Source organism: Pseudorca crassidens, chromosome 5, assembly GCF_039906515.1.
Source record: "Pseudorca crassidens isolate mPseCra1 chromosome 5, mPseCra1.hap1, whole genome shotgun sequence".
In the NCBI taxonomy this organism is placed as follows: Eukaryota; Metazoa; Chordata; class Mammalia; order Artiodactyla; family Delphinidae; genus Pseudorca; species Pseudorca crassidens.
This window is the reverse complement of record NC_090300.1, coordinates 65,430,998-65,455,121: the sequence shown is the minus strand read 5'-3', so window position 1 is coordinate 65,455,121 and position 24,124 is coordinate 65,430,998. Positions and strand designations below refer to the sequence as shown.

The 24,124-nt window shown below is 34.8% G+C and overlaps 1 protein-coding gene across 10 annotated transcripts in view; it reads right to left on the bottom strand.

Annotated features, from left to right (window-relative positions):
• Positions 1–24,124, bottom strand: part of ATP11B (ATPase phospholipid transporting 11B (putative)) — a 138,036-nt gene that overhangs the window by 29,245 nt on the left and 84,667 nt on the right. For 6 of the 10 annotated variants that reach the window (XM_067738164.1, XM_067738157.1, XM_067738158.1 and 3 more), the window contains 4 exons: positions 22,873–23,011; positions 10,594–10,659; positions 9,955–10,058; positions 8,506–8,671 (listed from right to left, as the gene is read on the bottom strand). In XM_067738164.1, coding sequence (XP_067594265.1) covers positions 8,506–8,671; positions 9,955–10,058; positions 10,594–10,659; positions 22,873–23,011 — 475 coding nt within the window. Of the gene's footprint in view, positions 1–2,425; positions 2,552–5,744; positions 5,831–8,505; positions 8,672–9,954; positions 10,059–10,593; positions 10,660–22,872; positions 23,012–24,124 lie in introns of all 10 variants that reach the window. The other 4 variants (XR_010943597.1, XM_067738160.1, XM_067738161.1 and 1 more) reach the window with 2 other exon arrangements.

The window sequence follows — 24,124 nt, the reverse complement described above, 5'->3', positions numbered from 1 at the left end:
AGCTGATGTTAAGAAATCAGTTTTCTAACTATCAATCATTCACAGCATATCTCATTACCATTTGGTAGAAATAATATCAATACTAATATTTTTCTTCATTTTGACCTCCAGATGAAAAAGCTATTCAATAAGTCAGGACAGATTTGAAAATAACATTAGTTTTGTAAACTGTCACACTTATCAGATATGCATCTAGGTCCTGCCTTACTATTATTAGTCTTTTAAATGTTCGATTGTATTTGTTTACAAAATTTTACTCATTCAGAAAAGTGTAGCTTTTAGTGGCCAATAACTAAATACAGGCCATTAAGGTTTTCTGTTCCTTTTGTAGTTCACTGCTTTGTTAAGTGAAGCAATAGCTGTATGTATCTTTGTCACACAAGAAGAGGAAGGTGACTTGTAGTTGGTTGAAACTGCTTAAAATGTTTTTTGTTGTTGGTGGTGGCAGGTTTCAGGTCTGGGGCTTAAGCGTCCTGGTTCACAATGAGAAAGGTCAGTAGCCGTAGCATCCTGCTGATATCTCTATGGTAGCTAGGTGCAAGCTGGAAAGAGGGCATCCAGAGTAGGGCCAGGAATCCAGAGACAAAAATGTGACAGAACAATGAAGGCCTAAGAGGCAGGGTGACATAGAGGGAGATGACTAGGAGAGTCTAGCCCATGGCAACATTTAGGGCTCAGCATAATTCTGCCAGATTTGGCAAGGCTGACCAAATTTTGATTAGAGAAACAACTGCCGTTTCAAGACAGAAAATATAGGAGAGAGAGATTTAATACTTACTTTTTAAAAAGTGATTTTTATCTCAAAATATATGCCCAAGACAGAAATATATGAGACGAGAAATACTCAAGATATATTTCATTCAACTAATTAAAATTCAGTGATAAGCAGAAAAAAACTGCAGATCAGGGTAAGCACCTCCAGCAATTTTACTAAAATCATATCGATGGTTTGAGGGCTTTTCTACTTTCTTGTTTATAGGAAGAGAGACCATATGTCACAGGATGATAAAAGAATTCACTTATCATTCCTTTGTAAAAGTAACCATAACAAGGCCCCTATTATTGAACAGGGGTATTCTAAGAACCCAATTCTCAACTGTTCTATACATTTTAATAGACATATTAAAGTAAAGCAGCACCATATCCATGTCTTTTGAAATATCCACTTGAGCTTGAATCTTTGGGGAACTTTTATCGCAGAGGACATAATTTCACAGTATTAGCACAGTCAGTTCCCAAATGGATTATGTGCTCTGGGAATTAACCAGGACATCTTATAAATCCCAGCTAGCTTCCCCTCTTTAATCAATGAGTTCTTCAGCTGAGTTTTCCTTGTAACCAATGAGGGCATGTTCTAAAAACTAAAAATCTTTCTATATTTATCAAAGCAAAATACAAGATAAATATATTATGAAGGTAATCATATGGAATATCCCAAAACAAAATAAAAATTCAGAATTGTTTTGAATTTCTTTTCAACTAATAATAATAATGACTGGGAGTTGATTAATCTTCAACATTTTCCATTTTCAGCAATTCACTAAAGGAATCTAATTTTTAACATATGTCTTCCAGAATAATTCACATTTTTTCAAATTATTGTACCTGTTCCACTGTCTGATTTATAATCTTCAAGTAGCTTTGTTTTAAAGTTTCACCATTTATGAGGGTTATCTCAGATAAGACAACAGCACCTTCTTGACCAGTAATTAGAATGTACAAAGTGGCAAACAGCCCAAGTAAAAATATAATTACTAGTGGTAAGAATTTTTATCTTCCATGGTTACTACCAATTAAAATATTTTGCATATCCCAATTAGGTCTAGAAGTGGTTGTTAGGGTTTAATTCTCAAGAGGGAGTGAATCAAGTCCTCATTAATTCATACTTTTTTATTACAAAGATGTAATTATGAAAGTTTATGAAAAGTAAGAACTGAGAGTTTGGTGAATACCAGTCAACAGAAAATTATTCAGTACCAAGTCTAAGCACTCACTCATTTGACCATTCAACTCAAGAGGTAGACTTAGATAAGTAATTCAGTGTCTAACTATGTTAACATGTATAAAATGACACATAACTACAAGTGGGAAAAGTGATTTGGGAAATAACAGAAATAGCATGACATATTTTCAAAAGAAGTGAAAAGGAATAAATTCTTGAGTATAAGACAATAGGTTAGAATTTGAAGTAAAGTAAGATTTAACACTATAAATCCAAAGGAAGATTAATGAAATATTCAGATACAGACATATAAAAAATGTAAAGATCATAAAAAAGGAAAACAGGTAAACAAAAACAATATATGAGAAATGGTGAAGGAATTAGTAAAGTAAAAACTGAAATGTCAGGCCAGTTCTCCCATAGCATGCCCCAAGCTTGAGAACTTAGCAGATATGTCCCCAGGAAGGTCCAGCGCAGTACTACCTAGTGCACGTAAGAACTGTCCTGCTGGCTGCAAGCCTCAGCTAGCAGGTGCCTACTGTCCTCCCCTCTGTGCTTGCTTTCAGCAAATTCATATGCTGAGCTGACTGAACCCTTATCTTCTTCCATCTGGAAGGACAGAAAAGCAACAAGTCTCATATTACAGAACAATACTCTCACTGTATATAAGTTTAGAATCAAAATAGCAAGTTGGGGTCCACAATCTGTGAGGCACAAATGAAAGTTCACACAACACCACATTCATTTACTGTCACAAAAGAGAGCAAATAGTAGCTTCTTAAGGAGCATACAACAGAGCATACAAAAAAAAGCCATGATTTTCTGGTGCACAAAGTTAAATTAAAACCAGGTTTCCATGAATAAAATTAAATTTCTTCTATTAAACAAATTCCTTGCCACTAAGAGTTAGGGTTCTTATTGCAAAGGTATGTCCCATTTCGCATCTCTGATGCTCCCTCTCAGAAGACTTCTCTACTTTAACTGGACTTCAGCAGAGTGGAAGGGTCAATCATATGGCCTTTCAAATGTTAGACATAAGAGTAGGGGGGAGCTTGACTTGATGTAGTAAACAAAATTAATTTAATCCTTAATTTGAAATATATTTTTTAAGTGAGTGTTAACTTATATAAATTTCTACTCTTCTGCTTTTCCTATTTTTTTTTTTTGGCTGTGTCTTGTGGGATCTTAGTCCCCCAACCAGGGATTGAACCCAGGCCCTCGGCAGTGAAAGCGCAAAGTCCTAACCACTGGCCCACCAGGGAATTCCCTCTATATTTTAAGTATTAGAAACCTTCTAAGGAGTATGTGCCCAGAGCCAAGCTAATTTTAACCTTTCTTAAATTATAAAAAAATGTCCTCAATAAATAAAAAACAATTTTCCCCCTCATTTCTATGTGTTTTCTCAGTCTTAGGACTAATCAATAATTATTTCTATAAAAAATGCTATAGTAAATTTCTTACATACATAAAAAATAAAGTAGTAGAATTCCTTGGTTTCAAGAGTACAGTAAGTTTATGTAAAGGTAGATTATTATTATAGTTTTGCCTATAACATAAAGGAGTGTAAAATACTCAAAATGAGTTTTCTTTTATTCAAAAGAAAATTATTAATAGTTTTGTGTTAATGGTCCTTAAGAAGTACTAACCTGATTAAAGATTTGAAAGCTCTTAAAGATATTCGATATACGCACAATCTTCCTCTCTGTCACAACAGTAAACAATTAAGCTACCATGAATCACACCCAGGAATATTGTTCAACGTAGTTCAAAAACAAGATGTATTCAAAATCCACAGCATGCATCAACAGACAGATGTTTGTGGACACTTGTTCTTCATGAAGCTATGAGCAAATGCCCATCCAGTGATCATTCACCACTCATGTAAGCAATTGTTATTTCTGCCTGGCCTTTGGTTGAGCACAGTATTTCTTTTTGTTTTTCTCTGATGCTGATAGTAAGCATATAGACCACAGTATGTAAAATAGTCATTTGATAGGTGAAGAACCTAGAGGCTCAGAAAGGTGAACTAATTTCATTAGGATATACAGGGTGCAGGGCCAAGGGCATGCTGTGCTAGCATTCAGGCCCACCATCTCCCCAACAGGGCTCTTCTCCCTTTGTTACACCACCTGATTGGACAGTGCTTACGGGAAACACTACCTGACTCATGTACCCTGCTCTCATTGTGTTCCTTCACAGATGAATGTTAAGCTTACTACTTTATTACACTATTAAGGAGAGTGGGATCTCTTTAATTTATGATCTCCGTGTATCATTCTTTTTTAGTCTATCATTGCTCAAAAAATGTTGCTTGATTTGAGCCACCATGATATGAGAAAATATGATTTAATAAAAACATTAAGATTATTCACAATGTAAAACTTAATCCTCACAGAAGTGCTTGCCGGAGTGTTCTTTTAAATAATGAGCTCTCCTATTGCCTTGGAGCTAAATAATTAGATGTTTGAAAATGTGATAAATACACACTGTTTTCAGAAGGCACATATAGATAAAATGTGATGCACATATTTGGCTCAACCAAAGGTGAAGGCAAATCTTCCAAGCTTGTTTTGATTTTAGTTCTTGTTTTATACATGAAATTTAGTTGACTACCACTTAACCACCCATTTGTATACTCATTTACAATTATTATACCTTTGTAATTCAAAGTAGAATATTTCAAAAATCCTGATGCTAATAGGAATAATAAAATCGAAAGGTTTGGTAAAATTTTCAAACAGCTCAAAATTATGAACTCATAGGACTACATAAGAAGTTATTTAAGCAGTGCTCTGTCAAAGTCATTTGTTTGATCAAGTGAACATAGATGGATTAGAAACCTTGAGAATAAAAAAGAATTAAAAAAAAATATGACTAAAAATCCAGGGTGAGAAGTTGAAGGGTGCCAAAACAAAACAATCAGTTATATTACTTTTCCTTTTCAAACCAGACTGGAGTTAAAATTAATATATAGCTTTGGTATCTTAATATGAAAAGTTCTAGGATTTAAACTTTCATTCTCTTCCATCAAGACATCTTCGGATTACTGATTATTTTTTGTGGAAACTGACAGAATGGATCTGTCTGTGGAGATAAAGGTATACATATGAGATACAAAATGTATTGTTAAAATCTTACCTATTGTTTAAGCAAAAAAAAAAAAGGAAAAAAAATTAGGACACACTTTTGCATTATTTTAAAATAATTTGTAGTCAATAAACCTGCTTGAAATCTAGAGTGATTTTTTTTCAGGGCTGAATTATTTATACCAATAAAATAATTAAAAAGTAAAAGAAAAAAGTATTTGTTCAATTTATAGATGCACTAAACAGCAGCAAGGATATGAAATGTTTCAGCAGCCATTACAGTGTACAAAGACAAATATACACATGTATTTGCAACACAGATTAAGGCAAGATAAAAAATGGGCAATTCTCACTTCCAAGTAACTGAAACTTAAAACTTTCAATTTCTGTAGCTTAAATTACTCAACATGCAGGAGCATTCTTACGTACCAGTACGACAAGCAGAAGCATTAGAATTGTGCTAGAAAAGGTAGTTAAGGTATAAAATATATAATAAGGTACAGATCTCTGTCCTGTTATACTGAATTTTTGTCTCAAAGAAATGGATGTATTTTTTAGGTTTTAACATGCATATTGATAAAGGTCAGATTAGAGACAGAGCTGTGCTAACAAAAATGCCCCACTCTTAATTCATGCCTCTGCCCATCTTTTGAATATTTTTAAATTGACCTTTAGCATGCAGAAGAGTTAATGAGGTTCTACTCCTCCTACTCTACCTAAGTTTGCTCAGCTGATTCCTTGCCCTCGACAATGGCTGCAGTGCGATGAACTCGTCACTGAAAGCGACTGTGTTGGAGTACATCTATAAGTGGACAGAAAAGGGATGGGACATACAACAAGTCAGTGAGCTGTATTTATCACCTAAGAGACAGACACAGGACAAGCTTTGTAAAGACATTTGTCCCTACAAGAATAGGATATATCATACATGGTACACATTTGTAGGGCCATTGGCTTTGCTATCAAAAGAATTTATTCTTAATACCACATTGTTATTCTGCAGAAAAACAAAGCTCAAAATAAATGCTGACAACTCTTCTTTTGATATGATTTTTCTTGCTACTTTTGGTAAGCAATGAAGTAAGTAGCTGACAACTTTCTAACAACTTTCTCAACATTTGAAATCAGAGTTGAAAGTACAAGGCTGAAATAATAAAGATTACTGACTATAGCGAAAGAATAATGTCACACACGGGATATGAATGACCATATACTGTCTCGACAAAAACAAAAAAATCCCCAGTAGGCTAGAAAATCCCTGAGTGGAAGTAGAGATTTCCTCTTTAGATTATTTTTATTTCCATGTTTATTTTTTATTGACGTATAGTTGATTTACAATGTTGGGCCAATCTCTGCTGTACAGCAAAGTGACTCAATTTTAAAAATATATGTCACATTCTTTTTCTCTTTAGATTAGATCACAGTTGAACATCCAGTTAAATCATTTAAAAGGAATTTAGTAGGGTAGAAAGGGAGATTATACTGGCTTTCATACATAGAAAAATGATTGATTTTTAAAATCAACTCCATTTTTAATCAATTTAGCCTATGGTAAAATAACTAAAATATATATAAAGTACTTTTAACTTTTTCTTGTCTAAGGGTCCGCCTTAAAGTATCAAATATTTCCTGTGTAATCCTTTAAAAAGAGTTCTACAAAAATGGTAATAAGGACTAATATTATCACCTTTTATTATCATTAAGAAATCTCTAAGATATAATGCTCTGCCTAAAGAAAATTTCTAAGGATAAATGTAAATAAATCATTATTTACTTTTATAAAGAATAAGTTTTTAAGTGATGTCATTAATATATTTTGGTGAAATATAACTTTATATAGCCAAGAGGGCAAGACAAATATGTTCTCCATAAAGGTCTAGAAAAAGTATAATAGACAATGTATTAAAAGTAGTATTCTATTATCATGAATATCTCTGAAGATTAGAAAAAAGATAGGCAAACCTTTCTGACATATATTTAAGTAATATATTGCAAGGTGGAAAAGTCTGCCCATACTGATATAAATATATGCATAGGCAGACACAGTAATCAGATTATGCAAAGTTTTTCAGCCCCATCTGAAGATCAGTATCAGAGCAACATCCTCATCTTTCTTATAGTTATGTTCTTACTGAGGACCTACTACATACAGACCCAGGGTTAGGCACTTTATATTAATGATCTCTAACCAGCAAGTAAGGTAGTTATTATTCTGATTCTACAGAGGAAGAAACTGAGGCTTAGGGAAGTGACTTGATTAAAGACATACATTTTATAAGTGGTTAAAACAGTATCTGAATTAAGTTTGTCAGGCTTCAGAGGCCTATGCTGCTTCAGTGGTGTTAAAATGTATATTGGCTAGGACTGAGTGACCAAAGCAAACAAGTGCTAAAGAAATGTTAATATGATCAACTGAAATTAAAACCAATACACTGTTTAAGAAGCCTAACTCAAATCACTAAATACTTAAGAAGCACTTATTCTATTTGTAGCATGAACACACAACTAAATTTCCAAAATTTGCTTGGCATACAGCAAATATGCAAAAAACAAAAAAAAAAAAACAAAACCCCCCTCAAAACCCTCAACCTAGGCAGAACTAAATGATTAATAAACTCTGTGTTTACAAGGGCATAAAAGTTGATTAGAATGTACTCTTGAGGACATATGTTCAATGTCATGATACGGTTAATAAGACAAACCAATATTTCTAGCTTATGTACAAGTCAAATACACAAAAAAGTCAAATATACTAAATAGCTATCATTTCTTGAGGATATACTCTGTGTTTGAACATTATTCCATTTAATCCTTATTACAAATGTAATGAGATAGACATTTGTCATAATTTTACCCATGAAGAAATGGAGACTTAAAGTTACAGAGCTACTCAGTGGTAGAATGTGGGTTTTGAACCCACAACTATCAGGCCCTAAAGACCATATTCTTAAACACTATGTAACATACTATTAATATCTGCTGTAGTATAATATTATTAGTAAGTGTTTAGTGAGAGAATATATTTTATAAAAATCCATTCTGTAGAAGTTATTTAGGTTAAAGAACTTATTTCATACTTTTGTTGAAAACAATATGACCTGAAGAAGCACTACTGAAATTCTAATGGTTCTGAAGAAATGGATATATATCCCAATTATATATATTTGATAGAAGGCTGTGATAATAGTATTTAAGACATATTTATACTATTATTTGGACATAACTTGATAGTTTTATACTTAAAACCTAGTTCTATTAATAACACAAGGTAATTTTTAAAAATTATAATTTTTCAGGAGTCATAAAATTCATAGCAACAATAACAACTTTAAAAATATCACATGTAACAATATTTATATTGCAAAATACTTGATACAGGAATAGATAATTTCCTATTTTCTAATATAAGCAAATTATAATGACAGCTATTCATCAAGACTCCTAATTAAAAAGGTATTGTATATAAAAAGTGGTTACCTGTGCCTTTTCAATATTTGTAGGATGAAACTGTCGGTCAAATACTTTCTTCACAATATCAAGAAATAGGCATGTAACAACCATGAGAATTATGGCAAACCAAGCAGAACCACTTGACAAGAGCTGAATAAATACAAAGTACATATTCTGGGAGCTCAAAAATGGCCTGCAAAGAAAGAAAGTGGGCTTATAATAAAAGAAGAAACCAACAAGACAGATTCTTAAATCAAGACATTAAGTAAACCCACTATACATGAAGGTTACAATTTTAAGAATACTCCAGGAAAATATTCAAAATGTGGAATCAGTGTAATTTAATTAATCAACTAACTAATAAAACATGGTAGATTTTAATTGTTAAAAATAAAATCCAATTTAATTCATTTGAATGACAACCATGGTTTTTATAATTAGGAAAGTGGCAAGTAATTGACTTATCCTACCTTAAGTGTTAGGATAATTCAAAAGAATTATGTAGTGAATAATACAGACTTAAGAGACCAAAAAAGCAAGAAAAAGTATGTAATAAAATATTTTCTACTAAGCAACTACAAGCTTGATTACCCAAATTTTAGGTTGAAAAGCTCTACTTAGAGGATCTTCTCTACACATGGATTTTAAAATAAATGTACTCACAAATATTAGTTCTACATAGTAGTAGGTATTGTCAAGATACTCTTTTTGGGTTTGTGTATATATCACTTCAAAAGAATGAGGGGAAATACCGGAAGAAATGCAGAAATAAAGAGGATTGAAAACAAACAAATGATATTCATTAGAGTATCTTTTTATAATCCTAAATGAAAGTTAATGTTTAGCCAATACAAGTTTTTTCCCTGCCTTTTGTAATTTTGCCTGATACAGGGATCACAGGCACAGTAGGCAATGTAATATACATTCTCCAATTGAGGGATTTCAGCTGTCCATCACTTACCAAACAATCTTAGGAAAAGCATTAATTTTTAATCTATCAGAATAGCTGAATATCTGATTTTACCAATGAATATGCAGCACATTACTTTTGAGAGAGAAGTTAACTCATTCATGAAAATTTAATGATTCTACGTGACTTTTAAAATTATATACATTAATAATAATTTAAAGGTAATACGATTAGTGTAAAGAACATTAATTTTCAAGTAAATCCTAGCTTTGCTACTTTTAACCATTGTGATCTTGGAGCTCAGTTTCCAAATAGAAAAAAATGGGGTAACAAGATTATCATGATGAATCAATGTAATATCTTAGGTAAAACACTAGAATATAGTAGGTATTCAGTATTTGTTAGTTTCTTTTTTCTTCCATATCAGTAAGATCAACTGAAAAAACTAAATTTCTTATCAGGATAGGGTCTCAAAACTATTCTGAGTAGAATTTGTTCATAGTAAAATCTATCATAATAACTATTTATTAGAGTTGAATCAATATAACTAAAATATAGTCACTCACCAGAGAATCCCTCCATAAAACAAAGAAAATACAAAATAGAATAAAATAGATCCCCAGGTAACAAGATGATTGATCCAGGTCCAAAAATGAGTTTCCAAAGCCATCTAAAAAAATAAATAAATAAATCCTTAATGTAAATTAATAAATCTTTAACTTCTCAGCTAAAACTCAAGAATAAAATGTATTAATTATAAGTGACTAAGGTTGCTATGGCAAAGTCCCTCAGAAGATAAATATTAATGAAAAGATCTTAGTATGAAATTCAACAATTTCAAGTTTATAGTATTTTTCTTCTGTGAGGAAGCAGTATTAAAATTTCATGAGTACTTTGTTCAGAACTCCATGGCCTAAACCAGCTTGTGTTGTCTTGCATTACATAGAGAGAAGCAGAATTTCGGAGATGAGTACTGAGGGGTTAACCTTTATCTGACCATAAAAATCAGCTGAGGCTTTACAAAATAATGAATTTTAAAAATGATTCATAATGAATCTTTTGACAAAAATTAAAATGAATTATTAAACTAGGCATCCATGAAATTATTCATGACTGAAAAAGGAAAATCTATCAACAATGAGGAAAATTAACTAAGAATTATGCAGACACAAAATGTATCCGTGCTTCTAATTTCTGTACCATACCTTTGCTGTGACTGTAATAACCATGACTGTGAAGACCAAGGTACCAAATGTCCAATTTCCAAACATCTAAAACAGAATGAATAAACCAGTATTGCATTATGGGTTAAAATGATGCTAAATCAGAAGTGATGCAAAGAGTAACTAGTGTACATTCTTTACTAAAAATCATTTGCATCATTTACGCCAGTTACATTTGAAATCTGTGACTAGATTAGTAAAGTTAAAGGAGAATGAGAAGAAACACCATAAAGTATTATCATGTTTATTATTATGTAAAATGATTCTTTGGATAACATTATCAGACTGGAAACTCAAAGATGGGTTTGGAATTATGTGGCACAGTTTTTAGTGATAATGATACAGCTGTTAGTGACTGCTTTACTCCTATCACAAAGTAAAAATCAAATAAAACCCTGTTCAATCACAATTATTTTCTGAAATCATTCCAACCAGATGTCACAGCAGATCACCTGCCACTGTATTTCTGGACACACTATAGAAAGAGCAGGTAAAAAGAAACTTATACACAAAACCAACACCTGAAAGGAAAGATAATGGCCAGTGGACCTATTCAAGGAATTTCACGTAAAAATGCAGTTAATGCCAGTTAGATAGTTTTGCCCTGGGCTTTATAGCCAAAACTTACTAAGGCCTATTAAAAATGCAGAATCCCCAAAGAATGTCAGGATTTAATTTCCACAAATAAAAGCACCAGAAATTTATGTTAATTTAGTTTACAAAGTAGTCATAATCTTTACCATTGGTTTAAAAAATTATTTAAAAGATTGGTTGTTTAAAAAGAAAGAAAAAAAAATATGGGTTCCAATGGCAATAAAACTCATCTAAGTAATTAAAGATAAACCACAACCTCAGTGCTTATAAAATTATTGTTTATTTAAAAATACTTAGTATATTGCCTGGTATAAATAAAATACTCAACAAAATTTTTAAAAATTTGTATGGAAACACAAAAGACCCTGAATAGCCAAAACAATCTTGAGAAAGGATAATGGAGCTGGAGGAATCAAACTCCCTGACTCCAGACTACGCTATAAAGCTAATGCAATCAAAACAGTATGGTACCGACACAAAAACAAACATATAGATCAATGCAACAGGATAGAAAGTCCAGAAATAAACCCATGCACCTATGGTCAATTAATCTATGACAAAGGAGGCAATAATATACAATGGAGAAAAGACAGTCTCTTCAATAAGTGGTGCTGGGAAAATTGGACAGCTACACATAAAAGAATAAAATTAGAACATTCTCTAACATCATATACAAAAATAAACTCAAAATGGATTAAAGACCTAAATGTAAAACTTCTAGAGGAAAACACGGGCAGATCACTCTTTGACATAAAATGCAGGAATATTTTTTTGTATCTGTCTCCTAGAGCAATGGAAATAAAATCAAAAATAAACATATGGGACCTAACTAAGCTTAAAAGCTTTTGCACAGCAAAGGAAACTATCCACAAAATGACAAGACAACTTATGGACTGGGAGAAAATATTTGCAAATGATGCTACTGATATGGTATTAATTTCCAAAGTATACAGTTCATGCAGCTTAATTATCAAAAAAAACAAACGACCCAATCAAAAAATGGGCAGAAGACATAAAAAGACATTTCTCTAAAGAAAACATACAGATGGCCAACAGGCATACGAAAAGATGCTCAATATAACTAATTATAGGAGAAATGCAAATCGAAACTACAATGAGGTATCCCCTTCACACTGGTCAGAATGGCCATTATTAAAAAGTCTACAAATAGTAAATGCTGGAGAGGGTGTGGCAAAAAAGGAACCCTCTTACACTGTTGGTGGGAATGTAAATTAGTGCAGCCATTTAGGAGAATAGTATGGAGGTTCCTTAAAAAGCTAGAAAGAGTTACCATATGATCCTGCAATCCCAATCCTGGGCATATATCTGGAGGAAACTCTAATTTGAAAAGATACATAGACCCCAGTGTTCACAGCAGCACTATTTACAATAGCCAAGACATGGAAGCAACCTAAATGTCCATTGACAGGTGAATGGACAAAGAAGATGTGGTACATATACACAATGGAGTATCAGTCAGCCATAAAAAAGAATGAAATCATGCCATTTACAGCAACATGGATGGACCCAGAGTTTAACATATTAAGTGAAGTCAGAGAAAGACAAATAAAATAAGATATTGCTTAAATGTGGAATCTTAAAAATGATACAAATGAACTTATTTACAAAAGAGAAATAGATTCACAGACATAGAAAACAAACTTATGGTTACCAAAGGGGATAGCGGGTGGCGGTGGGGGGTGGGAGAAGATAAATTAGAAGTTTGGGATTAAAATATACACACTACTAAATATAAAATAGGTAAACAACAAAGACCTAATAGCACAGGGGACTATACTCACTATCTTGTAATAACATATAATGGAAGAGAATCTGAAAAAGAATATTTATATATAGATATAACTGAATCACTATGCTGTACACTTGAAACTAACAACACTGTGAATTCACTATACTTCAGTTAAAAAAATAAATAGCTTATAAGGCAAAAAAAAAAAAATCAATAAATAATGGTTATTATAATCAACAATGAAACATTAATATTCCTTTATTTGAGAGTATTTTGGGGAGTTTATTTGTCAAGAGGAAAAAAATGGAAAAGTCATATTGACTTTTCCTACTTTTATCATCTCTAGAAATGACCTGGAAATACTGAAAAATCATTGGATCTCACTTAACTCAGCTCTTAAGAGAGCCAGCTCCTCTTTCAGGGATATGGAGATAGGTAATTGATGTAGTCAGGGAACCTGGGTCTGGGAGTGGTAACAGCCACACATGTCTATCCCTCAGTATATGGTTTTACTGGGCCCAGACTGGGGCTAGTTACATGGTATCTTCCTTAGAAGCAGAGGAAGATTTAGGGCTCCTTCTAGTATTCAAGGCCCTAGAGGGAGCTGTAGAAAACACATTCACATTCTCTCTCCTTTTTGGATAAAATTAGCACAAGTTATGTATTTCAATTGCATCAGTCAGTTAAGACTCTTTCCATTCTGTTTTCCCCTTGAATTAGTTTAGGTGGTGATGAAGTGAGTGGCAGAGGGGATATTGGGGATCTGGCTAAAGAGAAGTTGAGTTGGGCTTATTACATTGGCTTGGGTTAAGTGGGACCTATTTATGTCACTCATAATCACTTCCACATATACTTGTGTTTGTACTTACAGTTCTTTCCCTTAAAGAGGGCCTGCCAAAACGAGTACGGCTTAGATTACTCTACTAAACCTGGATCTGCCCCTGCTCAGAACAGACAGACCTCTTACACTACGTGTAAGCTCCTGACCTCAAGGAGCTTACACATAGTGGAGGAGGCAAAAAATAAATAAACCTAAATATATATACTTTGAGGTAAAGAGCCCGTGCTCTGCAACAAGAGAAGCCACCACAGAGAAGCCCGCACACTGTAACAAAGAGTAGCCCCCGCTCGCTGCATCTAGAGAAAGCCCGTGCGCAGCAACGAAGACCCGATGCAGCCAAAAATAAATAAACAAACAAATAAATAAAAGAAAATAAATGTAGAGTAAGGGGTCGGGAAGTGATGGAAGGTGAGGGAGATGGGATTTTACTGGAGTGGGCTAGAAAGGCCTACTCAAGCCAGTGACATTTCAGGAAACCTGAATGAATAAGGGAGATAGTCAAATGACCACGTGAGAGAAGAGCATCCAGGCAGAGAAAGAGCAAGTGCAGAAGTCCTAACGCAGGAACTAACTGGTCTGAAAGAGCAAGAAAACCACTGTGGCTGGAGTAGAGTGAATAAAAGGGAAGGTGGAAGGAAATACAGTCCAAGAGGTAGTCCAAGATCTTTTCATTTTTAAAAGATCACTTGGCCTACTGTGTGGAGAATAGATAGTAGGAAGGGGAAGAACAGAAGCAGGAGGAGGAAGAAGGCAGTTACTATGGTCTCCGAAGAGATGGTGAGGATCTGATTGGTGTGGAGGAGGAGAGAAGTAGAAACATCCGGGATATGTGTGACATCAGAACCAATGCGATTTCATATGGGTTGTGAGAGAAGAAGTGAAATGAAGGATGATTCCTAGATTTCTGCCTGAGCAGATGGGTAAAAGGTAGCTCCATTTATTAATAAATATAAGAAGAACTGGAAGGGAAATGGGTTTACAGAAGACATAAAAAAATTCTGTTTAGCAATGTTAACTTTGGGATTCTTATGAGACTTACAGGTAGAGAATGTAGTTAGTTATTTGAATCTAATAAGCAACTGGCAGAGATGTAAAATTGGGAGTTCAGCGTATAAGCAATGTTTCAACCATGAGAAGGATGAATTCACCCTGTGTACAGATAAAGAAAAGATGGCACAGCACTGAGTCCTAGGCCACTGCTCCACGTAGAACAGCGGTTCTCAAGGTGGGGGCATTTTGCCTCACGGTGGACAGCTGGCTGGATCTGAAGACATTTTTGGTTGTCATAACTGGGGGGCGGGGTTAGGGGTGTATGCCTGTGTGCTACTGGTATCTAGTGGGTAGGCATGCTGCTAAACATCCTACAATTCATAGGGTGAACCTCCACAGCAAAAAATTATCTGGCTCAAAATGCCACTGGTGCAGAGGTTGAGAAGCCCTGATTCTGAGGGTAGGAGGTGAAGACTGAAAAGAAACAGTTGGTAAGGAAGCCAAAGTAACTTACAGAGGCTGAGAGAAGATAATGCGGCAGGCAGGAAGGCTTCAAAAATTATACCCAATGGTTGAGTTCAAAAGGGCTGAGGCACGCTCATAGATTTCGCAATGAAGTGGTGGCTGGTGACCATAAAGAACATGGTTTTGATGGGAGTGCTGGGGGTGAAAGCCCCACAGGAGAACATTCAAGGGAGAAGAGGAGGCCAGAAAGTAGAAATAGTAAAAAAAAAATATAACTTCTTCAAATTTTGTAACAGGTCTAACTTAACTACACATTGATCTATAAAAGAATTATCTTCTATAGAGTTAATCAGTTGTTCAGTTCTCCAGTACAAACTATCTCTTTATTATTGGTTTTAAACACTGACCAATTGTTGGGTGATACCATAAGAAGCAAGGTATATTCTTCTGTTCTCTGTATATGATGTAATTTTCTATTAATTGCTTGGAATATTATTAGTGCTTTAAATATTTGTCTCATGAATAAATGAACATACAGGGAAATTCTGTAATGAACTAGATAATCAAAGATATTTTAATCATACAAGCTTTAATTAAAAGAAATCTGTATCTACTGGCAGGAATTAAATTGCATATGTGTTCTTGAATGACCTGATTGGTAATTATGGTGGTTAAATCATTTGAATGAAAGTAAAGGATACTGAATTCTCAGTGGAATACAAATATAAAATAGTATATTTCTATCTTAACACAGAGCTCTTATCATTTGATGGCTAGGTTTCAACAGCTGATGACATGTATAGTGTGAAAGAGAAACTAATTAAAGATAGGAAGTTAAGGGGAGAAATCATTAACATTAAAAAAAATAGTAGTAAAAACTACAAAAAGGTTTATTTTTCTCTTTCTCTCAAAATTACAACCTGAAATTTCAACTCTTCCATTCTGTGTTGCTGATTGTTTTCCCCCAACTAGTCTGGCAAACAGTCCAGACCTAGAAGGCTTGAATAAGAGGTGAAGAATTACTTTTTCATGCTTATTCGTTCCTTTGTCATTTGATTTTTAATGTGGTGGAACAGTGAATATATAGTTTAGAATGGTGCCGAGGGTCTGATAATTCCAGCTTCCCTACTGGAGAAGTCCAACTGGAATTAGAATACTCTTAATAGTTTTTCCCTTTTTCTCTGATCCCATATTTTTTTGAATTTCAATTATTTTAGTTTTCCAAATTGGGTATAATTCCATACAGAGAGAAAAAAAGAAATTAATGGTTGACATTTTTCTTTGAGTTTCTGTATACTTCAGTAAAACAAAACCAAAACAAATTTTAAAAACCCTTATTTGGGTGGGATCTCATTTTAAACAGTAGTTATCTAGATTGTAATTTTCATATCAGACCACTGCGAATGAGTGGAATAGGTATTAGTGTTTAAGTTCCTGAGTTAACAAAGGATTTTTTCTTTATTCTCTTTTTCTTCTGAAGTCTTTGGTTGAAACCACTAGACAAGCAGAATGTCATGGAATGTTGGGATGGGAACTCAGCTACCTCTGAAACTGTTCTCCCAATATTTTTCTCCCTACATCATCTTAGTTTTCCACTCTTACCACATGACTAAAATTCCCTCTGTTCTGTTTCCTTCACTATAAATTTTTTTTTAATTCTTCTAATATACACTTACCCAAGCCACGATGCCTTTGCCATTGCATTCTGTGGAAGTTTGCTTTAACTGGAGGTGAACTCCTGTAATCTAAATTGTTCCTCTCATACTTTCCTTATCTATAATCTTAAGTAACATCTTCCCTTGTCTATGACTTTATAAATATTCTTCCCTGAGAAAAGTTTCTTCGTGAGATCACAGAAAGACAACATAAGCTATTTCCAAAAGTATCCTGGACAACAGCAACACTGTTAGAACAAGCAGTGTCCCAATATGAGAACACTTACTCTGTAGAGATAAACAAAGGAGATAAATTTTTCTTTTTTAAAAAACACAGTCATTTGCTTTTAGTACCTCTGTAATTTATAGTAACCTTAATAAACATTCTTCATTGGTGTTCACTTCCCAATTATTTAGCTTCTAAAAAAAAATGATTTCATAGGTGGTCAAATTCATAGAAGCAGAAAGAACGGTAAATTCCAGGAGCTGGTAAGAAGGGAAATGGGTAGTTCTTTAATAGGCACAGAGTTTCAGCTTTGCAAGATGAAAAAGTTCTGGAGATCTATTGCATAACAATGTGAATTTACTTAACACTACTGAACTGTACTCTTAAAAATGTTAAGATGGGCTTCCCTGGTGGCGCAGTGGTTGAGACTCCACCTGCCGATGCAGGGTACACGGGTTCATGCCCCGGTCCGGGAAGATCCCACATGCCGCAGAGCGGCTGGGCCCGTGAGCCACGGCTGCTGGGCCTGCGCATCCGGAGCCTGTGCTCCACAACGGGAGAGACCACAACAGTGAGAGGCCGGCGTATCACAAAAAAAAAAAAAAAAAAAAAAAAAAAATGTTAAGATGGTAAAAAAGTATCAAATTATAAAATTTTAAATATATGCAGCTTACTGTATACCAACTATACCTCAATTAAGCTGTTTTTTAAAAACCAGTATCATGGAAGTCAGTTTTTTCTATTATTCTTGGAGGAGTTAACATTTTTTAAAAGTTAAATTAAGATCTCTAACAAAATACATTATAACAATTTTACCTTTGTCAAAATTCAATTAATAAAAAAGAAATGATTGTTCTGTTCTCTTCTACAAAGCCTGTTAAAAAACACCAACTCAAACAAAGTTGATCTTGTTGGATTACAGAAATAATATGAAGTTTTATGCTAAGCTCATTTTCAGCTCTGGAAAAAAAAAAAATGAAGGGACTTCCCTGGTGGCGCAGTGGTTAAGAATCCGCCTGCCAATGCAGGGGATATGGGTTCGAGCCCTGGTCCGGGAAGATCCCACATGCTGCGGAGTAACTAAGCCCGTGTGCCACAATTACTGAGCCTGTGCTCTAGAGCCTGCGAGCCACAACTACTGAGCCTGTGTGCCACAACTACTGAAGCCTGCGCACCTGGAGCCTGTGCTCCACAACGAGAAGCCACTGCAATGAGAAGCCCGCACATCGCAACGAAGAGTACCCCCGCTCACCACAACTAGAGAAAGCCCAAGCACAGCAACAACGACCCAACACAGCCATAAATAAATAAATAATAAATTAATTTATAAAAAAAAAGAAAAAAAAATTACCCAAACAAATATTCACCAAATTTCAAATCTGACTTTTTGACAAATGTTTGTGAAAAGATGATACTGAGGTATTGGAAGACAAGCCCCAGTTTTTAACTAATACTTATATTCCAAATACTTTGAGTATTTTAAGCCTGCATAAGGCTAGACAAATTTTATTTGAGTTTAACTCTTCTAATATTTAGAAGAAAAATAATTAAAAATTAGTTAGGGGCTTCCCTGGTGGCGCAGTGGTTGAGAGTCCGCCTGCTGATGCAGGGGACACGGGTTCGTGCCCTGGTCCGGGAGGATCCCACATGCTGCGGAGCGGCTGGACCCGTGAGCCATGGCCGCTGAGCCTGCACGTCCGGGGCCTGTGCTCCACAATGGGAGAGGCCACAACAGTGAGAGGCCCGCATACCGCAAAAAAAAAAAAAAAAAAAAAAGTCAGTAGTTCAGTCCTCTTAGTATATTTTTTGTTCTCTGCAGGCAATCAAGGAGTGGCAGTAAAGGAATATCTTTTTTATGGTGCTTGGAAGGTAAAGATCTGTCCATAGGAAAGCAGTTTATAGACACACACACACAAACAGGTACTCAGACATGTCATATACATTCTTCTAGTCTTTCCAAATCTCAGAGAAAACTTATCAGGATTCTTATATTTTGCTAAGAGAAAAGACCTATTAAAAAGATCTGAGGGGAATATATGAAGAATAAATAGTTCTTTCCTAAGTAAAAGAGAAGTTAAGAATGAATGAATGGATACTTCAAAAATATTTGTTGAGGGAGTTCCCTGGTGGTCTAGTAGTTAGGATTCGGCACTTTCACTGCTGTGGCCCAGGTTCAATCCCTGGTCAGGGAACTGAGATCCTGCAAGCCACATGGCATGGCCAAAAAAAAAAATTGTTGAAAATTAATTAATACCTAGAATATTCATGATACTGCTAGGCCCATCACAAAAGATGGGGGTAGAATCTTAACTTCCCCTGAAGTCTTGCCCTGCGTGGATCCCAAACTACTGCAACTCCTTCTCCTCCTCCTTTCTCAGGATCATTTGTTTGCACTGACTTCATCTTCACCTCTAGCCACTTCTCTTCCCAGTACTTCCCCCTAATATTTTCTACTCTAGGTCCTCCATTGTTTGCAGATTTCTTGGGCATACAAGAATAATTACTGGAAAACAGAGCATTCAACCCATGTCGAAAAAGACTTTCAGTATAGGGAGGCGTAAGAGGGAGCTACAGTGAAAGGACAGGGACCTGTGGGCTCAATCTTGAAGAATAGACAGTCATAAGACTGACTTTGGGAAAAAGAGGCAAGAGCATTCTAGAGAGAAAACATAGTAATGGCTTGGAACTAGAAATGAGCACTGCATGTTCTGAGAGAGCCAGCAAGGACAGTTTAACTTACACCATTAAAGAGGAGAGTTTCTGGGAGAAGTAGATTAGAGGGGGACTGGGTAGGACAGAGTCTTCAATATAATGATTTGATAGTAATAATAACAAGTAATACTGCTAAGATTTATTGAGTACTTCTATATGCTAGCCACTATGCCTAATGCCCTACATGTAATATGTTGTTTATTCCTCACAGCAAACCTATAAGGTAGTAATCATGTTCCTAATTTTGCAGCGAGGAAACTGAGCCTTACAGAAGTTAAAGAACTATTCCCAAATCACTCAAATAGGAACTTCAGGTGCCAGGATGTAAATCCAATTTGACCAATTGCAATGTATGCTTCTTTTCCACTGTTTCTAAAGGGAGTGGTAGATTAATTTCTAGTGGTATATATGAGTGGTAGAACCGGTAGGCTAAAAGGGGAAGTTAATGATGTACAATTTGAGTTAAAAAAAACAATAACAGGTGGTAAAAAGAAGAAAAACTTTTGTACTAAAGGGCCAACAACAATTTACACTTCATTAAGATTCTTTTCTTTTGTATAAAGCATGCTCAAGATTTAATTTAAAAAAATTATTTATTTATTTGTTTGTTTGGCTGTGCTGGGTCTTAGTTGTGGCATGCAGGATCTTTGCTGCTGCGTGCGGGATCTTGAGTTGTGGCATGTGACCTCTTAGTTGTGGCACGTGAGATCTAGTTCCCTGACCAGGGATTGAACCCGGGCCCCATGCATTGGGAGCACGGAGTCTCAGCCACTGGACCACCAGGGAAGTCTCTAAAGATTTAATTTTAAAAGTCACTAAAAACTAGAAACAAACCTAAATTATAAGTATTCTTAAATAATTTATGCCATGTAATGAATATTATGTAGCTGTGAAAAAATATTTTTGAAGCATTTTTAATAACATGAAAAATCACTTAGACTATAGTAAGGGGATAATTATAATAAGCCTATCATTGAGAAATAAGGGGATAAGTTATGACGTTAATGAAAAATAGTAAAAAATTAAAAAAAATGGAAGAAAATATGTAAAAATGACAGAAATAATTACACCTGGGTAGAAGAAGAACAGGCGGTTTATTTTCTTTGTATATTTTTCCTATAGAGTATTTCAAATTTACCATAATGGGCATGTTACTTGAACCTCTCACTGTCGTGGCCTCTCCCGTTGCGGAGCACAGGCTCCAGACGCGCAGGCTCAGCAGCCATGGCTCACAGGCCTAGCCGCTCCACAGCATGTGGGATCTTCCTGGACCGGGGCACGAACCCATGTCCCCTGCATCGGCAGGCGGACTCTCAACCACTGAGCCACCAGGGAAGCCCCCACATGTTACTTTTAAAATCAGAAAAAAAGTAGTAACTAGCAACAAGAGAGATCTCTTTTAACTTCCTTTTCATCCAATGACATCTTCCTTCTTTCTTAACTCTTTTCCCCTCTTCACTCTGTCCAGTTTTAGCCCAGTATTTCAGGTGGAAATGGGCATGCTCACTCATATATCTATATGTTTGATGGTCTTTGCACAAGTGGCAATACTGCACAGAAGGGTACCAGGCTAATACTTGTTTCTCAAAGGAATTTAGGATCTTGGCTAAGCACATAGGTTTTGAAGTTATACAGATCTGAGTTTGAATTATACTCTTGTAATTTATTCACTATGTGACCTGAGGCAAGTTTCTTAACCTGAGGTTAATTTTCTAATATGAAAAAATATTTTCCTCATACAGGGTTATTACAATTTAGTAAGCTAATACATGGAATATACCTGGCAGAGAGAAAAAAATTCAATAAAAGGTAGTTATTACTTGGGGGAAGTGCTGTAACCTTCATGTTACACAAACTAGATTCATATATTTGTCCAAACCAGGCTAAATACGTCCTCAAAAGTAGAGTGGCAATAATACGTTCCATTTCTACATCCTAAAGGGATCTGCATGGTTAAAGCCTCTCTAAAATTGAAACCCATTTCCTTCACTGCACTTGAATATTTTGTTATTTTACTTGTTTATTTTCTGTTTCCCTCACAAGACTCTTAAGCTCCATAACTGAGTGTGTTAGTTCCTCTCATAAATCCAGACACTGGTATAGTACATGGTAATGGTTGGTCCTCAATAAATGTTTGTTCAACAGATAAAACTTCATATTCTCCCAACTGCAAACCTTGTATCTCTGTTTCTGCAAATATATTGAATATTTTGGAATACTTAAGTATTGCCAGTGGAAAAGAGAAACTAAAGGTGACAAGCATTTCCAGTCCACCATAGTACCACAGCTGTCATTTATTTTCCTCTGACCCATCTAGCTAAGCTTAGAAAGAGAGGCCTAGTTTTGCAGAGTCTCTCAACACGAGCACTCCAATCAGGACACAGAAACAACATACTGTGTGGTACTCCTTTCCAATTTCACATTTCAGAAAAATGGCCACTCTAAGCAGTAACTTGACATCCTTGGAATTGCTGGAGTGCACTGAAAAGTACAGTAGCACTTCCTAAGCATACCACCGCGACCCCCCAAAAAGAAAAAAAATTCCTGCAATTAAAAGCAAAAACCTAAACATTAAGTCCTTATTTCTCATCTAAAAAAGCTGAATCATAATATCTCTCCAATGGGAGTATTGTGAGGATTAATGGAAATGGGGCATGGAAAGCGTTGAACACAATAGTTAAGTACGAAATAAACAGTAGCCATTGTTAAAACACAATCCTGAAGTGAACATCATGCAGAGGGGCATGAACATATCCTCATGTGTGAATTAAGTTTTGAACAGCAAAACTGCTTAGGTAACTTGAGTTTCATATTAAAATTACACTGCATTGCCTTTCTGTTTTAATTCTCATTTGTATGAAATTTTATTAAGTAAAAAAAAGTTAAAAACCTTTTTATAATTGCATTTTAATTTAATTCCTGCAATTTTATAACTTAAATGGAATTTTACTTTATTTTGTATGACAGAAAGTTATCAAAAGCCAAACTAAATTATTAAAAATGTTCTTTAAAAAACTATGTATTTTACCTGGCCATTTCCAAGCAGAGATGTATCTTTCCCTATCAGAAAATAGGATCCAAAAAAGAAAATAAAGGCATGACTGAAACCCAAGATGGTCCAATAAAGAAATGTTTTCATGCTTAGTTGACGGTTTTTACTAATGTCTCTGAAAATTTAAGAAAAAGGAAGAAAAAAAGAAATGTATTAGGACTTATTATACCTACTAAATAATTATTACAGTTTGATAATTAAAAAACAAGATGGATTTTTAATTTAAAATTGCTTAAAAATTTTAGCAGAAAGAATAGAACCTAATTTACAAACCACTATACATCTGTGTAACAGCTTATAATTCTCATAACATACTCAAATACATTTTCTCATTTAATAAAGAAATATGATATAGGCATAATACTTCAGTTTAATTGTGAAAAGTTGATTTTTCTTTGTTATATTCTTTTTTTTTTTTTGGCTGCGCCTCATGGCTTGTGGGATCTTAGTTCTCCAACCACGGATCGAACCTGGGCCCCAGAGCAGTGAAAGCCTGGAATCCTAACCACTGGACCACCAGGGAATTCCCTCTTTATTATATTCTGTTGTAAACATTCAGTCATTCTGCCATGATTGTTTCTTTTTAGTGGAGTCATCTGAGTTAGGTTCAGCACTGAGGCTCCTGAATGAGTTCCTGTCTATCAATAGCTATTATGAGAAGAACCATCTGTGCCAATCTTGGGTCAAGACCAGTCCTAGTTAACCTGGGAAATCAAGGTAAGTTACTGCCATTTCTGGATAACTGAATATCTCTGTAAGTGTAGAGGTCAAGTTAATGTGGGAACCATAAGCTGGTCCTGAGCTGACTCCACATATCTATGATTACTTGGTTCTGAGAAAGGAATAACCCAGGGGAGCTGGGAAGATTTAATGTCCTCAACTCTGCATTTTGCATCAATTACTACTCATAAATTTGGCAGTGCCAGAACATGAACTAATTTCTTAGGAACTCCAGAGACAACTAATTACTGAATAACTTCTTTTGTGTCCATGAAACAGAGTATTACTGGTTTACAGCAGTAAGTGTAAATTACACAGCTGCTCAATGCATTCCTAGGATGAAACTACTCATTCCTAAAAACATTGGAAAAAATCATTCAAATCTTCTCTTTAATGTTCAACAATTATAAACCATATGACAACTGAAGTACTTCCTCAGTAAAGCATTAAGCACCAAGACAGTGCTTGATATATCTGCTTATTTTTAAGATACTTTCAAAAATTGATA